The sequence below is a fragment of the Bos indicus x Bos taurus genome, chromosome 19, assembly GCF_003369695.1.
Source record: "Bos indicus x Bos taurus breed Angus x Brahman F1 hybrid chromosome 19, Bos_hybrid_MaternalHap_v2.0, whole genome shotgun sequence".
NCBI classification, from domain to species: Eukaryota; Metazoa; Chordata; class Mammalia; order Artiodactyla; family Bovidae; genus Bos; species Bos indicus x Bos taurus.
In genome coordinates, this window is record NC_040094.1 from 42,923,804 (window position 1) to 42,941,784 (window position 17,981).

At 57.9% G+C, this 17,981-nt stretch overlaps 1 protein-coding gene and 1 pseudogene across 1 annotated transcript; both read right to left on the minus strand.

Annotated features, from left to right (window-relative positions):
• Window positions 1-1,650: 1,650 nt before the first annotated feature.
• LOC113877207 lies at window positions 1,651-4,819 on the minus strand (annotated as a pseudogene).
• A 6,550-nt stretch (window positions 4,820-11,369) lies between these two features.
• On the minus strand, window positions 11,370-17,094 carry LOC113877209 (keratin, type I cytoskeletal 17). The gene is made up of 8 exons (XM_027517098.1): window positions 16,355-17,094; window positions 15,212-15,294; window positions 14,462-14,618; window positions 13,494-13,655; window positions 12,749-12,874; window positions 12,433-12,653; window positions 12,319-12,344; window positions 11,370-11,600 (listed from the first exon to the last, which is right to left on the minus strand). The coding sequence occupies exons 1-8, from the start codon at window positions 16,808-16,810 to the stop codon at window positions 11,506-11,508; spliced, it is 1,326 nt and encodes a 441-aa protein (XP_027372899.1). The 5' UTR covers window positions 16,811-17,094; the 3' UTR covers window positions 11,370-11,505.
• Between the last annotated feature and the right edge of the window lie 887 nt (window positions 17,095-17,981).

Here is a 17,981-nt window from a genome sequence, read left to right on the forward strand (position 1 = left end):
ATATGAATCTCTTTACTGTACACCAGAAACTAACACAACATTGTAAATCAACTATCCTTCAACTTTTTAAAAAAGAAATCTAAAACAGAAAGATCAAGGAATTGTAGTATAACCTGTTATTTAGACATAAGGAGGCAAATGACAAGTTAAGAGCTAAAACTTGAAAGTGGGAGGTGGGAAAGGAGGTATGTGACACCTGGGGATATCAGCCTGGGGACCGCTCTTTTCATAAAAAATCTAATGATGATATGCAGACATAACTGTGATTTTTTTGGTTAGTTTTGGGGGTTTTTTTTGGCCACATCTCATGGCCTGTGGGATCTTAGTTCCCCAACCAGGGATTGAAGGCCAAGGCCCCAGCAGTGAAAGTACTGAGTGCTAACCACTGGGCCGCCAGGGAATTCCCAGGTTTGATTTTTTTCATTAAAATTTTAAAATATGAGAGGCATTCATGGCAAGTGAGAGGATGGCACACCTCAACAGCCAGGTAGGGTGGATTCAAGGGGTAAGTATAGGGGGTGAGGGAGACACCTCGGTGGGTTGAGACAGGAGGGCCAAGTGTCCCAGGGGAGAGGGAACATCCAGAATGGTTGAACGAGAGGTCCTGATCACATCCTCATCTTTTATCTTACCCACATTATCATTAGAATGGTCACTGGGGGGACTTCCCTGGTGGTCCATTGGTTGGAAATCTGCCTTACAGTGTGGGGTATGTGGCTTTAATCCCTGGACAGGGAACTAAGATCTCACAAGACGAGGAGCAAGTGAGCCCATGCACAACTAAGACCCGACAAAGCCAAATAAATGAAAGTGAAAGTGCTCATCGATCAGTTGTGTCCCACTCTTTGCGACCCCGTGGACTGTAACCCAACAGACTCCTCAGTCCATGGAATTCTCCAGGCAGGAATACTGGAGTGGGTAGCCATTCGCTTCTCCAGGGGATCTTCCCAACCCAGGGATCGAACTCAGGTTCCCTGCATTGCAGGCAGATCTTTACCATCTGAACCACCAGGGAAGCCCAAATAAATAAATACTTTAAAAAAAAAAAAAGAACAAAAGGTCATTAGGTAGAGTGGGAGAGATGAACAGCAAGAGGCCTGTCCCAGGGAGAAAGGAAGGTGGCGGTGGTTGTGGGGATGAAGAGGAGGGCATGGGTGACAGATACTTCTAGGGGACTCATTGACACTCAATTCACTAGCTGAGGGGAATGAGGAAGAGAAGAAAGTTAATAGGAATGATGAGGGGAAGCAGATTGGAAGAAGAAACATCCAGTCCTAACCTTGGACACCACCCCCAAGACAGAAGTCTCATCCTCTACCACCCAATACCAAAATCCTGGTGCGCAAAGGTGAGGAGCCAAGGGGTAGAGTTAGGAGCTCATACGTGGGAGTCTTTGGGTTAAAATACCTAAAAAGATAGAGCTGTATAAAAGAAAGACAGTCTTGGCAGTCCAACAGACCTGAGCCACAGTCATGCCACTTAGTGTCTGTGTGACTTTACTCTCCAAGATGGGCCTGACTACACCCAGCTCACCGAGTTGCTGGGAGACAGTGGGAGGAAAGGGCTGCTGTAAAACCCTCACTCAGCACCCAGCAACATAAGCGAGCCAGCTCCCGGCCTGCGTCCCAACTCCCACTCCTACCCCACAACAGCCTGGAGGTCGTCTAGGAACACCATGCAAGCTCTTTCACTTGGCTCTTCCCTTCCTCCCTCAGGCTGTGCGGTCCCAGAAGATTCCTCGGAGGCACCTCCAACCCCATCTCATCACTTCAAGAATGGAGACCACACAGAATTGTTGCATTAACCAGAAATTCAGCTTTATTAGCCCACCACCAGCAAAGAGGGAGGGAAGGCAGCTGGGAGCCGCATAGGGGGAGCAGGAGCCAGACCCGGGCCTTCGGGCGGTGAGCCTGGCGGGAGGGCAGGCGGGAGGGCAGGCGGGAGGCTCCAGGAGAAGCCGCTGAGGGCTTGGAGCTCTGGGCCGGGCAGAAGCCGGATGAGCCCTCCTCCTTGAGGATGGACCGGGTCAGCCGACCAGAGGAGGACGGGAAGGAGGAGGTGAAGAGTGTGGGAGAGAGGAGAGGAAGTGAGAAGGGCCCTGGGAGGGCCGAGGGCTCAAGGGTGGCCGGGACCCTCAGGAGCCTTACCTTCTCAGGAAGCAGTTTTGGCCAGATTGTTTCTGGGAGGAGAGGCTGTGCGGGAGAAAAAGCAGAGCAGTCAGGTGTGCTGGGAGCAGCAGGGGCGGGGCTGAAGTGCCCAGGGGGTCCGGGCACTTACTGGGCGTCCTCGCCCTCCAGCAGGCGGCGGTAGGTGGCGATCTCCTGCTCCAGCCGGGTCTTCACGTCCAGCAGGATCTTGTACTCCTGGTTCTGCTGCTCCATCTCGCAGCGCAGCTGGGCCAGCTGCTCCTCCAAGCTGCAGATCTGCTCCTGGATCTGGGCCAGCTGCAGGCAGCAGCGGTTTTTGGTCTCCTCCAGGCTTTTCTCCAGGAATGCTTTCTGTGAATGGGAGGGAGAGAGAGAGTCAACAGAGGTGATCATTGTTGACCCCCTAGGTCTCTGGGCACGTGTCCTGAGAGGTGCATGGATTTTTACTTCAGCTGGGCTGCTGATGAGCCAGACAACGTGGAGAAAAGTTATTCCAGGGTTGGTTCTGGGCTTTAATTTCTCTGTCTATATAACGGGTGCAGTGATCCCTCCAACCCACTCCTGGGAAAAGAGGAGGAACCATGCGGTGGTAGGGTTCCATTACAGGGGGTGGTGCCATTGCTAGCGATTTGGAGACTGGGGCTGTGCCCTCCTGGTCCTTCTCACCATGCAGAGCTGGGACTGCAGCTCAACCTCCAGGCCCTGGAGCACCCGCCAGAGCTCATTCAGCTCACTGCGGCTGTTCTGCATCAGTTCGCTGTTAAAGGCCGCTTCTTTGTTCAGCTCCTCAGACTGAGACAGGAAAGAACAGAAGGTGTAGAGTGCTCCAGAGGCCCCCTGGCTGGGAAGTCTGGCAGGAGGGCTGAGGACCCATGTCCCACCTTGCTCAGGAACCAGGCCTCAGCGTCCCTGGGGTTCCTGTCTGCTATCTGCTCATACTGGTCACACATCTCATTCAGGATGCGGCTCAGGTCCACACTGGGGGCAGTGTCCATCTCCACGTTGACGTCCCCACCAGTCTGATTCTGCAAGGCAAGCATCTCCTAGGAAGGGATGTGAGGAGGTGCTCAGCTAACCCCTTCCCTGGCCCCAGGTGCATTTGCAACCCCACTGGACCTGCCTCCCTGCACCAGCAGCAACCTTACCTCCTCGTGGTTCTTCTTCAGGTAGGCCAGCTCCTCCTTCAGGCCTTCGATCTGCATCTCCAGGTCAGTCCTGGCCAGGGTCAGCTCGTCCAGCACCCCGAGCAGGCCATTGATGTCAGCCTCCACACTCTGGCTCAGGGTCAGCTCATGCTCATACCTGGCAAGACAAAGGTCAAGGCCTCAAGGTCCATCATGAGGCTTCTGAGGCTCAAGACGTGCTCATCCTCCTGGCTGGACAACCCCACTGCTCGCCCTCTGCTCACTTGGTCCTGAAGTCATCAACCGCCAGCCTGGCATTGTCAATCTACAGAAGGGGCTGTGCATTCTCTATGGTGGCCTCGATAATCTGCAGAGGGGATGAAGGACAGGTCTGGTTAGCCAAGGCCCTGCTTCTCAGAAGTGAACAGCAAAGATGAGAGAAAGAAGCCTCCCCAGTCTTGAGAGCTGTCTAGCTGGTAGGTCAGGCTTTACACCCCCAGTCAGCCTCAGGTGCCTTCTCCACCGAGCTCAGTGTGTGGGGGTGATACAACCACATATCCCCCACCACATCCTGGGCCCAAGCCTGAGAGAAGCTGAATCCAAAGAAATGCTTGCATGGAGTAAGAGACTCAGGGTGCCAGCCCAGCTCAGACACCCTGATGCTGAAAAAGGACCCTCTGCCACCAAGTCTAAGTGGCCTGTGGTCACTCCTCAAAAGCAGGCTTCAGTCTCCCTCTTTGTAAAATGGAGACACTAGCAAGTGTTTTTCTAAGGGCCACTGCAGCCATGATCTCTATCAACACTCCACCACCAGAGCCACCCACCTGGCAAACCCACCTTGTTCCTCAGATCCTCAATGGTCTTGAAATAGGGGCTATAGTCGCGGGCAGGCCTGGGCCCCTGACTCTGGTACCAGTCATGGATCTTCGTCTCCAGCTCCCTGTTGGCCTCCTCCAGGGCGTGTACCTTGTCCAGGTAGGAGGCCAGACGGTCATTCAGGCTCTGCATGGTGATCTTCTCATTGCCAGGGAGGAGGCTACCATCGCCACCACTGTACCCTACACCAAGGCCACCCCCATATCTTCCAACCAAGCTGCCACACAGAGCCCCTCCAAGGCTGCTGCTGAGGCCACCACCATAGCCGCCCCCCAGCCCGCAGACAGCCCCGGAGGAGTAGCGAGGGGAGCAGGATACGGACAGGCGAGGCCACCACCATAGCTGCCCCCCAGCCCGCAGACAGCCCCGGAGGAGTAGCGAGGGGAGCAGGATACGGACAGGCGCCCATAGGCGCTGGAGGCCCGGCAGGAGCTTCCGGATAGGACAGAGGACACGCAGCTGGAGCCACCACCGATGCAGCTAGAGCCCTTCACGGAGCTGGAGGAGGTAAACTGGTGGCTGCAGGTGGTCATGGTGAGAAGCGAGAAGAGCAAGGTGCTCAGGGAGGCCAAGAGGATGCTGAGGCGGCCTCGAACACAGGAACATTTACATGCATGTGAGGAAGGCGGGGCTCCCCTCCGAATTTCATCACGCCGGGTCCCATCCAACGCCCTCTCTGGATTATTCAGCCCAGGGTCGATGCACTTCACTCTGTTCTGCGCTGAGTTCCCACCCAGCTTTTTTTTTTTTGGGGGGGGGGGGGTTAGGTGTGGAGCCAAGAGAAAACACACCAACTCGAGTTGGTGGTGACTCAGGCTAGGCGACAAGGATCTGGCTCCTGTCCTTAGAGCCTGAGGGGCCAGCAGTGCCCTGGCACAGGCGACTCTGGGGTGACTGCATCCCCGGGTAGTGAGTCAGGCCATGGAAGGACTCCCTGCCCCGTGGTGACAGCCTTGGATGAACGGCCTCAGTGATGCTGTCCAGGGGCTGTCTCAGGAGACAGCTGTGGGATCCTGGCTGTGGACAGGAGAGCTGGGTTCATGGCCCTGCTCTGCTGTGCTCGCTGTGTGAGCTTCTTCCTTCTATGAGCCTCAGTAAAGTGATAAGGCTGGACTGGGCAATCTCAGTTCTAGTTCTGAAAATTCTATGACTCTTTCCCTTACTGGATTCAACTTCAGTTTTGGGGGTTGCTTTTGAGTCCCCAGGACCTCCTGGAAGTGGTGTGTACCATGAAACCAGTACATGGCAGCTTGAATCCCTGCCCTGACAAGCTACATGGCATAGGCAATCCTTTGGTCTATGAGCCTCTGGGCCTCAGTTTGCTCATCTGTGAAAGGGGAGGACATACCACTAGCCACAAAGGAACATGCATGAAAGACCCCAGTGGCCACCCTTGCCCCCCTCCAGTCTCCCCTTCCTTCCTTTCAAGCCCAGCTACCCCTCACCTGCCCCTTCTCACCTACCTCTGTGCTCCGGCGCCTCCCTCCCTCCCCCTGGCCCTCCCCTCTGCCCCCTCGCACTCCCACCCTTTGAGCAGCACCCTCCACCAATGCCTTGCTTCACCTAATCGTGGGTACCCACCAAAAACTGCAGTGGGAAGGAGTTCCCACTCTGCTGCTGGTCCCACCTGTGACCCCAATCCCCCACCACAGGCTTCCAAGCCCTGACACTACATCCGAGGCTCAGATTCCAACAGTTTTCTCCAGACTGCCCAGATTCTAGGTTTAACTTGGCAATTCCATTCGCTCAGTCAAAGGAGACAGGGAAGGTGGGTCTCTGGTCACCTGCCACATTGACCAGGACTCGGTATCATATGGAGGTATCGTATGTATCGTATGCCACACAGTCCTGTGAGGAGCCCTATTCCTGCCACCAGTTCACAGATGATGGACCTGGAAGGGGAAGTGGACTTCTCAAGACCCCGTCAGTGGGGAGCTAAAGCTCAAAACCCTGTCTGTCTGCTCGCCCAGCCCAAACCCTTTCCACCATTCTAAACCACTCTCTCTATACCCCTCCAATAAACACCATTGTCTTGAGTCAACTCTGTGAAGTGAGGAGGAGAGGGGGAGAGCCAGATAAACGGTGATTTGCCCAAAGTCACTGAGCTGCAGAGCCAGGATGAGACCCTGGTGTTTGGAATGTCTCCACATTCCCACAAATGCCCTGCGAGTGGGGACCAGGTGTGTCCACTATCATCTGCCTTCCCAAGGTGCCTTGAATGAGTTCTGCCCGGTGGGCATGACCTTGGCCCGGGGGCTAAAGGCAAGACTGGGAGTCTGGACTCCAACACAGAGGCCTCCCTGGGGTGCCCTGGGGGGTGGCCACTGTCCTTGCTCTGAAGTGCCTCTGTGGAGGTGAGAAGAGGCAAAGAGGGCTTGTCTCAGCCTGAGCCCTGCTGGGCGATACCACCATGAACCTTGGGGCAGGAAAGTCTGTCTCAGCATAATCAGGGCTTTGCTTCTGCCACATCACTCCCCTCACCTGTAGGCACAGGGCCCAGAGAGATGAGCAGAGCTGGTACCCAGCACACGTCTTCAGGGCCAGGCCTGGGAGAGGGAACTTACTGTTCCTTTCCCCCAACCCCCAAAATGGGCAAAAGGGACTTTGGAATCTTGGGCAGATATCCCACCATCGCAGGCATCAGCATGGGCCTGGAGTTCAGGTCCAATCAGACTCATCACCTTCAGAACTGGAAACAGCATTCGAGGTCACCAAAGACCACCAAGCGCCAACCAGAAAGAGCAGAGAAGCAGAGACTAGACCCAGGTTCGGCACCCTGACTCAGGCCCACACTGACTCTCCCAGGGGTCTCTTCTTCTCTGTACCGCCCCCCAACCTGCCCTGCATGACCTCCACCTCCCTTCGCACCAGATCACTGCCCCTCCCCTCCACCCCAGCATCCCTCACCTCCCACCCCCATCCTGGATGAGTCGGAGGTGAGATTACACACCAGGTCCTGCCCTGGAGATTGGGGATCTGTGTGGGCTGAGAAGCTTCAGGAAGCTGCCAACCAACCCATCAGACCACTTCAGTCAACACCTCAGACTGAGCACCCACCACACATTTGGGGTGCGGAGGGGAGGAGAGTGATGTCGTCATGGTCTCTGAACTGGGAACTTATCATTTGACCCTGGAGAGAAAAATTAAGGTCAGGAATACAGCCTGGTACAGCACGAAACGTGGGACACTGGGCCTGTAGCATGCAGCTGGCATTTTCTTGGTGCCAGTGAGCCATACCTGCCCCAAGGTTGGCAAGAGCCAGAATTGACAGGCCTGGTCAGCGCAGAGCACAGACTCCCATCCCTTCCTCCACCCAGGTCTCTTTCCTCTCTCCTCGGTCCAGCCTCATCCCAGGTAGCAAGACACACCTGACTTGGCCAGGGAATATCATTGGCAATGCCATGCTTCGCAGGTGGTGTTAGTGATAAAGAACCCGCCTGCCAATGCAGAAGACATAAGAGACGCAGGTTCAGTCGCTGGGTTGGGAAGATTCCCCAGGAGGAGGGCATGACAACCCACTCCAATATCCGTGCCTGGAGAATCCCATGGACAGAGGAACCAGGCGAGCTACAGCCCAATGGGTCACAAAGAGTCAGAAATGGACTGAAGCAACTTAGCACACAATGCCACAACTCAACTTGCAGGGATTCCCAAATCTGACTGATCACGAGAGTCCCCATACAGATTCCCGGGCCCTGCTCTGACCCACTTCAGCACTGGGCTGGATAAACCTGATGGTGAGGACGTTTTTACAAGATCCCAGGGGATTCCAGTGACCAGCCAGGCTGGGGAGCAAGAGGCGGCTGGGGGAGTGAGGGATGAGATTCCGGGCGCGGGGGACGGGGGGAGAGGAAGAGAGCTCCCAGCCCCTGCTGGCAGCCAGAGCCACAGGCTTCAGGTCAGAATGAAGAAAGAGAGGAGCCCAAACAAGCCAGGAGCCCAAACAAGAGCAGGCTGGAGCTGGGCAAGCAGGGGCCAGATACTGGGCAAGTCACTCCTGCCCTCTGAGCCTCAGTTTCCTTCTCTGGGAAATGGGAATAGCAGCACTACTTCCCAGGCACATAGGGATGAAATAAATAAAGAAGCTTGCACAGAGTGGTGGCTATCACTGCATTTATCCACAGGTATTTATAAAACACATACTATGTGCCACACACTGTGTGGACACTCAGATGCAAAGAACAAGACAGAGAGGCTCTCAAAGCAGGACGTCTGGAGAAGCTAGAGGCAATGCTAACACTGAGTGTTCAGGCCACGATGGGGTGCAGGGGGCCTGCAGGGAGGGGGCAAGCTCTCTGGGAGGGAACAAATAGCCTGGATGCAGGCTCTGGCCCCATGACTGGTCCCAGGATCTGGGTGAGTCTGTGAGCAACTGATTTGCCTTTTGTGGTCATCCCCCCATGTTTCACGGCCCCCTTCCCCGGGGGCGGTTCTCACAGCCCCTCAGGATGGCTGCACAACCAAGAGGCCCTCAGGGGAGCCTGTGGCTGGATCAGGCTGGGTGACTGCCTGCGCTCTGCCAAGAGGCAGAACTGTCCTGGCTCTGTCCCTCTGTTCCCCTCAGCCCCCGACAGCCTGGGTGGTGCAGAAGACAGCAGTTCCCAAGGGTTGAGGGAGGTGTCAGGCCTGCCGCTGTGCCCGGCTCACCACCCACCTCCCTCCAGGTCGCTCAGGGTCCTCCCAGGCCAGGGCCTGGGTCTCTTCCTTCCCGCGTGCCCAGTGCAGACCCGGGCACAGAGCAACACAGTGCTGCGGACCGCGTGATTGCCGTGTCATTTCTCAGCAGAAGTGCTGCCAGGTCACCCTTCCAGGTGTGGGTGTGTGAGGGCAGAGACACAGGGACTGGCTACCACCGGCCCTGCCCCATCCTGGGAATCCCGTGCATGTGGCCCTCATAGGAAAGTGGGTGAGGCGGCACCAAGGGTAGGTACAGCTGGGCTCAGTGAAACATTCCGTGCAGCAGTGGGCAGGAGTGTGGGTGTGGACGGACTGTGAGTCCCTCAGGAGAAGCCCGCAGCTGTGTCCCCCGATCCCACTGCCTGCACACGCCCCAGCAGCCTAGGTCAGCTTGGCGTGCCTGGACAAAATCATACAGTGTGCCCAGGACCATGGGCCCTCACCCCCAGTCACTCCTCCCTGCTGCCCCCTCCTGCCCAGGCCTGGGCTGAGCATTCCTGGAAAGGGCTGGGCACTTCCTCTCTGGGCCCAGCACTCTGTCCCAAGGACCCCCAACCCCAGCACTGCAGCCACTGCCCTCCTGGGGCAGCCGGGAACATCTGGCCACTCCCCCACTGTGGCCTCCCGACCACCCGTTCACCCATTCAGTATATGGGCAGGGGCTTCTTCCCCCGCAGAAGGGTGAAGTCGGGGGCTGCCTCTGGCCAGCCCCACACTCTGACCCGCCCCACACTCTGACCCCTCCTCACTTGGCCCATCAGTAAGAGTGGACCTCCAGAGTCTGCGGGGAGACAGGGGCCCCGCCCAAGAGCCTGGCGTTGGGTAGTGGGTGGGGCTCTGGCCGCCCTTCCCAGCACAGCCCCGCCCCTCCTGCGCCAGCTCCACCCCTGACACACCAGGCTGCGGACCTGGGCTGAGTCACTGCTCCTCGGAACCTCAGTGTCCCCATCCGCACAATGGGGCGCCCCTTCGCGCTTCCTGAGACTGTTGTTCAGGTAAATGAGATCACCCCTCGATGAGCCTTCCGCGGCCCAGGGCTGGTTCTTCTGGTTGCGGCCGGATGTATGGTTGGGGGCCAGGTGGGTTCAGCGCCTCCTCCCTCCCGCCCTCCATCCCTACCGGGACTGCTGCCCAGGCAACGGACAGACGCCAGCCCACACTCCGAGCCTGCTGGAGTCCTGCGGTTGCTTCTGCAGACGCGTGCCCTGGACACCAGCCCGTGGAAGGGAACTCACTGTCCTCCGGGGTCAGGACCAGAAGGGCCGCAGGCCGGGGGCTCATCTAGCCCCTCCTTCACTGCTACTTCTGAGATCCAGAGGGTGCCTGGGATCTGCTCCAAGTCCTCACACCCCGCTGCCCACTTCATAGATAGCTCCCATGCCACTGCCCCTCCTGCTCCTCCCGCCCCCTCTCCCTCTGGTCCCAAACCCCCACTGCTGGGGGCTCTGGCTGCTCCTGCCCGCTCCCTGCCTCTGGGCCGGCCCTCAGTCTCCAGGCATCTGGGAGAGCAGGTGTTTGGAGGGGTCTGTGTGACTCTGCAGCAGCAAAGAGTCCAGGCCTGTCTGTGAACTAGGAGGGGGGCATTCCTCCTCTCATTAATCCCTCCACCCACCCCGACTTCTTAAGAAAACCGGGAAATCAGACCCACCCAGCCCAGTGGTTTTCAGATTTACTCAAAGGAAGACTTCCGGGGCTCCTCCCCTGCTGGCTGAGCCAGAAGAGCTGGGCTGGAGGGTGTTAGAGCGGATAGGCAGGACGGCCCCTCCCTCTTCCCCAGGAGGCAGCTTCCCCTGACCTCCAAGCTGCTGGAACCAGGAGGGGACAAAGGGCCAGGGAAGGCGGTGCTGCTCCCAGGGTACCACCTCCCCTGAACGCCCCATCCTCAGCTGACCATTTGAGGAGACGTTCCTGGAAGAGGCCCCGCCCTCTCTCCCACACCTGCCTTTTCTGGAAGCGCAGGTCTCAGATTCCTGGAGTTGAGGCAATGGAAGCATCCGGTTCCACCCACCCACCTTCAGTCCTGGTGCGTCTCTCAGGAGGATCCTGATTCCTGTCCTGGCCTGCCTCTCTTCCCCAACTGCCCCCGCCCCCCGACCTTGTCCCCAACAACTGGCTGGACGTGTTATCCCTTGGGCCTCTGGCTCCTGAGATCTTCTTGTCCATTTAGGGATGAGAAAATGAGGCTCCATGAGGGGAAGGCACTGCCCAAGGTCATGGGCCCACTTATGGGGCAAGAAGAGGACACCTAAGATGTCCTCCTGACACGCTGACCTCACTCTGGGTCTGGCGCTGCCTGGACCACCCTCCCTGGGGTCACTGCCTGGACCACCCTCCCTGGGATCATCAGCACTCGGGAGGCACAAAGCAACGCCCCCCCACCCCAAGCTCTGCCTAGACCTAGTCTTCACCCCTGTTCTAAGATGACCTTTGTCCTCCAAGTCAACAACAGTGGGTGTCTGCAGACAGCTCCCCCAGCCCCCATTTCCCCCATACCCTTTACCCCTTCCTCACTAGAGTCCTCATTGGCCACAAATAGGAAGCATTCTGTATTTCAGTCAACAAGCTTTATTGGTCAGGGAGTGAGGACAGGAAAGGGACTGAAGCTGGGGGGCTGAGGCTGGGGAGGCTGGAGGCTGCGCAGCCAATGGGGAACCCCAGGGGGCTGGTGGGGGAGAGAGTCCTCAGTGGCTGGTCTGGTGGACCTGCTCGCGGCTGGAGATGACCCTGCCATCCTGCACCTCCTCCACAATGGTGCGCACCTGGCGGGTGGTCACAGCTGCAGGAGACAGACACTCGGGGTGGGTGGGGGCCCAGAGATCCTGGCTCAGCCCCCAGCCCCCTGAGCAGAGCCAGCTCTTCCCACCATGGCCACCTGTGTCCAGGCCTCTGCTGGCCCCTCAACATCACACCCCCCACACGTGCCCCCTCTGACCCTACCACTCCCTCCCTCCCACCCTGTTCTTTGCTGGTGCCCCAGGGTGGGTCCCACCTCCCAAATAAATGGTTTGATTCTGACCCTCCTGCAAGAGGAAGATTGCGCAGACCAGATGCTAGTCTGAAATGAAGTCTGATTCCATTTCTCTGCAGTCTCCAGGACATGGATTTTGCCCCCTTCAGACAAGGATCTCCAAGACAAGACCCTGGTCCCCATCACCTCCCTTAGACTAGAGACCCCAGGGCTGGGACTTTATCTTCCTCATCAGACTGGGATCTGGAGGACAAGGATCAAGTCCCTTTCTGCCACCAGACAAGAGACTCCAGATACAAGACTGCTTTTACTCATCTGTAAGGTCCCAAGAGCAAAGAGAGTGAGACCATGTGCCTATCTCCCCATCAGATGAGAGTCTCAGAGCTGGGACCACATCTCTTTTCTCAGCCTAGGATCTCCAAGGTAAGGGCCTTTTCCTGCCCCACCCCGGGGACACTCCCCCAGTAAGGTGCAGGTGGGTCGCCTGCCCCGTGAAGCCCCACCCTCAGTTAACCAAAATGCTTACGTTCTTTGGTCTTGTACTGGGTCAGGCTGCAAAAAAAAAAAAAAAAGGTTAGATGTGGGTCTGAGACTCAGCTCTGCTCCAGGCCCCCAGCCCTGGCCCGGCTCCCCCGCTCACTGGGCATCCTCGCCCTCCAGCAGGCGGCGGTAGGTGGCGATCTCCTGCTCCAGCCGGGTCTTCACGTCCAGCAGGATCTTGTACTCCTGGTTCTGCTGCTCCATCTCGCAGCGCAGCTGGGCCAGCTGCTCCTCCACACTGCCAATCAGCCCCTGGATCTGGGACAGCTGCATGCAGTAGCGGTTCTCTGTCTCAGCCAGGCTACCCTCCAGGGATGCTTTCTGCAGGGGAGCAGGAGAGGCCGGATCAGCAAGGGTGTGCAGGGCCCCCTCCATAGCCCTGGGCACCTCTCCACCAGGCTCGGCAGCGCCTTTACCATGCTGAGCTGGGACTGCAGTTCGATCTCCAGGGCCTGCAAGGTGCGCCGGAGCTCCGAGATCTCGCTCTTGCCGCTCTGCACCAGCTCGCTGTTGGTGGCCACCTCGCGGTTCAGTTCCTCCGTCTGCAGACAGGACACAGGACAGGGCAGCGTGAGCCTGGCTTCCCTTCTCCAAGGCGACCCCCATGGTCTCCATATGCTCAGCCCAGGGCCCACTCTGGACCCAGACAGACACCTGGAGCACCCAATCCCCCCAACTCCCCTCACCATGGCTACCTTCCTGACCTACCTAGGCCTCTCAGGCCTCCTTCCAAATCTGGCTGTGGGAGCAATGCCTTCTCATCAGCCTGCCACCTCCCCAAACCCAGAAGACTTTGAAAGGATGTTAAGTTTTATCTCTAATGCCTTCAAGAAGAAGGTACAAGAGTAGGAAATTTGAGAACCAGCCAGGACAGTAGCCAGGCCCATGGGACTGGTTCCTGACTTCTTGAGGGACAGATGGAAGCTCCTGGGGTCTTGACTCTCTGGCTTTATTCCTGAGGGGGCCTCCCCATGATCCCCTCAGATCCCAGTTTCAGGCAAGCTGAAGGCCTGTGAATGCAACAGGCAACCCTGACGCCCAGGGTCCGTGCAGCTCACCAGGGTTAAGTCACCCAAGGTGCCAGGCTCTGGGCTTACTGTGGAGACTCAGGCCCTGCACCCCATACCCCGGGAGAGGCCTCTGGTCTGCGGCAGCCCCCACCTTGCTAAAGAACCAGTCCTCGGCATCCTTGCGGTTCTTCTCCGCCATCTTCTCATACTGGTCGCGCATCTCGTTCAGGATGCGGCTCAGGTCCACGCCGGGGGCGGCGTCCATCTCCACGTTGATCTCGCCGCCCACCTGGCCTCGCAGGGCTTTCATCTCCTGTGGAGGAGGGCGTGGTGGGTGTGGGCATCCCCTGCTCTGACCTCTCACTCCCAACCTTCCCACGCAAGCTCTCCAGACCCCTCCCACAACGTCTCCTTTGTTCTGCTCACCCTCTACCCTCTGACCCTCCAAATGACTTTTGTTCACCTGGTCTGTGTGGGCTTTGCCTCCAATATCAGACTAGGGGTTCCCCCAGGATAGATTCTGTGCTGCCCCACTAGACTGAGGGCTCTCTGAAAATACAATCTTAATTCTTAGGCCTGAGCCCCCAAAACCTCCTATCTAATTTCCAAACTTCTACCTAGGGTCCAGATTGGAGGGTTTGAGCTGGGAATCCTCCTCAATTATCTCCTGTCTGGTGAGGGAGGCCAGGACAGGCAAAAGAGGCTTCTGTGGGCCCCTGGGAGACTCCCCAGATGCAGGAAAGTAGGATGGTACATGGAGAAGGCTGCCCTGCATGGGGAACTGGGCTCTGCAGACAGGGCAACACTCTAAGCTAACCAGCCTGGACACCCCCTGCCTTCAGATGATGAGGGGTGTGGAGTGAAAGCCAATCCCAGTCCTGGGGCCCTGAGACCACGAAGGGCAAGGCCCCACCCCCGCCCATCGTCCTGACTCCTCTCCGCTCTGCCTCCTGCCTCCCCTCCCTCTCTTCCATCACCTAACTAAGTCCATCGACCTTCAGAATCTGCTACACAGTAGGAGTGCTCGCCCCAGTCACAGCAATGGCACAGCCTTGGCACGGCAATGGAGCCCTGCCACCCCCTCAGCATCTCTTTGACCTACTGCCCCAGCTGCCTCACCTCCTCGTGATTCTTGCGGAGGTAGGCCAGCTCCTCCTTGAGGTTCTCGATCTGCATCTCCAGGTCGGCTCTGGCCAGGGTCAGCTCGTCCAGCACCCTGCGCAGGCCGTTGATGTCGGCCTCCACGCTCACACGCAGGGCCTGCTCTGTCTCAAACCTGCCAAGGGAACCAGAGACTTCTGTCAAGATGCTTGGACTGGCCGGTGCAGGTTCTGGCCAGCACCCTTCCCTTAAATGATGAGGGGGTGTTTGTTCAGTTGCTAAGTCATGTCCAACTCTTTGCCACCCCATGGACTGCAGCATGCCAGGCTTCCATGTCCTTCACCATCTCCCAGAGTTTCCTCAAACTCATGTCCATTGAGTCAATGATACCTTCCAACCATCTCATCCTCAGTCACCCCCTTCTTCTCCTGCCCTCAAATCTTTCCCAGCATCAGAGTCTTTTCCAGTGACAGGGTGGAGTGGAAGCCATTCGCAGCCCTGGGGCCCTGGGACCACGCAGGGCAAGGCCCCACCCCACCCGGCTTCCTGACTCCTCTCTTGTCTGCCTCCTGCCTCCCCTCTCTCTCTTCCATCACCTGACTAAGCCCAGTGACCTTCAGAATTTGCTGCTTTTGCAGCATCCTGGGCTAAGAGGTGAACTCCTTAACCCCCGGATTCTGGACCTTGCCATCAGCAACTGAGGAGGCCTGGGCTCCTCAGTAGGGAGCGCTGCCCCCAGCTTCTCCCCAGACCCTGACCAGGGCTCACTTGGTGCGGAAGTCATCAGCAGCCAGGCGGGCATTGTCGATCTGAAGCAGGAGGTTGGCATTGTCCACGGTGGCCGTGTGGATCTGGGAAGATGGGAGAGTGATCAGGTCCCTGGGTTGGAGTAATTTAACCCAGACCAGGATTCTGAGATGAGACTCTCCATCTGGGGGCCAGGATGTGGCTACCTTCTCCAGGAAGGCTCCCTTCTCAGACTGTCTCCCTGCTTTACTGCTCTACAGTTGGTGACAGAGGCGGGGCCAGCAGGAGTCTGATAGCTGATACTCTCCTCCTCCCCCCACAGAACCCCCTTGCCAGACTCTGCCTTAAACCAAAGCAGACAGCCAGCTGGGAGTGCCAGGCTGGGAATGCAGGAGAGCCAGAAAAGAGTAGGAAGATGCCCCAGGCAGAAGCTCTTCCCTAATCCTGGAAAGAGGATGGATGTGAGAAACTCCCTCCTATTACAATTCAGGATACAGTGCCCCTGAGAGGCTTCCCACAAGAGGAAAACTAAAGGCGCCCTCACCAAAATATACTTCCAAATCAGAAGTCATGACCCCTGCTAAGCCCTGACCCCAGGCTCCAGCAGGCAGCCCTGCCCCAAGTTTGCCGAGCCCGTCTTGAGGGCACAGCAGGAGAGATGGAGAAGCCAGAAAAATCCCCAAATAAGGCATAGAAGTGGCCTCCTGAGGTCCCACCCACTATCTCCTGCCTCCTCCTCCCAGCAGGTGCCAGCAGGAGCTCACCAGACCCCTGACACCACCTTAGCCCTAAATCCCCCTCTTGTTCCAAGGAAAGCCGTGTCTGAGTATCTGGCAGCCCCAAGAACCCAGCCCTCCTCACGCCTCCATCCCTCTTATCCTACAACCACATAAGGTGGTAAAAAGCTCCATGATGGGAAACAGGCTCCAGGAAGCCCCCAAGACCTACTTGTCCCTAGCCCAGGCTACTGTCCTGAAAAAGAAATCATAAGCCACACAATGGCCCCAAGGTGGGCTCCCAGAGGCCAAGCTGAAGCCAAGCTGTGCTTGGCTCCCCGAGACCCTGTGACAGCCCCCAGGCTGGGCTCCAGGCCTAGATCAAGGGCAGATGGTAGGGGAGGAAAGGCTGTGCCCCACCCAGGACCCCTCCCATCACAGCTCCTACCTTGTTCCGCAGGTCCTCGATGGTCTTGAAGTAGCAGCTGTAGTCAGGAGCTGGCCCTGGGGCCTGCTTCTGGTACCAATCACGGATCTTCAGCTCCAGCTCCGTGTTGGCCTCCTCCAGGGCGCGCACCTTGTCCAGGTAGGAGGCCAGGCGGTCATTGAGGTTCTGCATGGTGGCTTTCTCGCCTCCCACCAGCAGCCCGTCGACACCTCCAAAGCCACCTCCATAGCCACCGCTGACATAGCCACCACTGCCATAGCCACCGCCAGAGCCAAAGCTGTAGCAGCTAGAGTAGCTGCTGCCTCCAAGGGCGCTGCCTAGGCCACCGGCAGACCCTAGCCTGCAGGAGCCACCACCCAGGCTGCCAGACACGCGGCAGGAGCGGGATGAGCCGCCCGCCAGGCCAGAGGAGCCCTTGATGGAGCCGGAGGAGAAGTGGCGGATGGTGGTGGTCATGGTGGTGGCAGCAGGTGGCGGGCAGACACGGAGAGAGAAGGCTGGAGAGAAGAGAAGCCCAAGATGCTGTTACTGCCGGGGCTAACCAGCCTCCTTTATAGGCCCTGACAAGTGGGCGTAGCGATTACAACAGGCTCACTCCTCTGTTTCCATTCCCCTGGGCTTTCATCACTGCTGGCTGCCCGCCAGCTCCCAGGTGGCTGTGGGCCCCCTCCCCTCCCACTGTCAGCTCTTTGCATCATTTCTCTGAACCCTCACGCTGGGCGTCTGCGTGTGTGTGTCTCTGGTCTCAGCCCCGTCACCTGTGATTCAGGCGGGCCCTCCAGCTACGCTTTCCCATGACCTAATACGGAGAAGAGGAATAAGAAGGACGTCACTGCCACGGGCCCTCCCAGGCAGCTGCCACCCCAGCCACACCTGCTTGGACCCTGTGTCTGGTGGGAAAATGGGTTTGGAACCCAGGCTGTTCCCAGCCATACACCATGCCACACCTGGTGCTACCCCTGGGCGGCAGGGGAGGCAGCAAGCACCGAGACCCCATCTTGCCTTGGACCCAAATCCACTGGGCTCAGCATGCAGCAGCTAGGTCAAGGTTGATTACCATCCCATTTACAGAAGAGGAAGCTGGGGCTTATACAGGGAGGGTGTCCCTCTGCCCGACCTGACTCAGAACCCTTCTGGCAGGGTTTCATCCTTCATCCTTCACTGCACTCAGCCACAGCACCCTTCCGCCTCCCCGGGGGCCCCTGACACACTGGCCCCCCCTTCTGCAGAGCCCTGACGCCAGGGGAGCATGTAGGGGCCATGATTCCATCTGGCCAGTTTTCTGCTCCTGTCTCTCGCCCTGGAACGCCCTGGGACCCTAGCATCCTTTCTTGACCTTTCCCCATTTTCTCTTTCTCAACTGGGGAGTTCTGGGCTGGAGTGGGCAAAGAGGAGCTTAGCTGCAGGCTGGGGAAGTGGCAGTTTGGGAGGGGGCATCAAAATAAGAGGAACAGCCTCCCTACCCTTCCTGTGCCCCAAGAACCCTTGGATGGGGGGTATGTGGCTTCAGGTCCCAGCTGGCTAGAAATCTAAAGGACACTGCCCAAGAAGACGGTCTTCCTGGGAACCCTCAACCCCCACCAGTTGGGAGGGGTCCCCTGCAGCCACCCCCAGAGGCCCCACCCCA

What these genes read in the sequence shown, in the direction of transcription:
- LOC113877209 (XM_027517098.1), bottom strand. Translation starts at nt 16,810, where the DNA reads ATGACCACCACCATCCGCCACTTCTCCTCCGGCTCCATCAAGGGCTCC. An exon ending in TCGAGGACCTGCGGAACAAG is followed by an intron (nt 15,295 to 16,354) that starts GTAGGAGCTGTG and finishes CCATCTTCCCAG; the next exon opens with ATCCACACGGCCACCGTGGA. An exon ending in TGCAGTCCCAGCTCAGCATG is followed by an intron (nt 12,654 to 12,748) that starts GTAAAGGCGCTG and finishes GCTCCCCTGCAG; the next exon opens with AAAGCATCCCTGGAGGGTAG.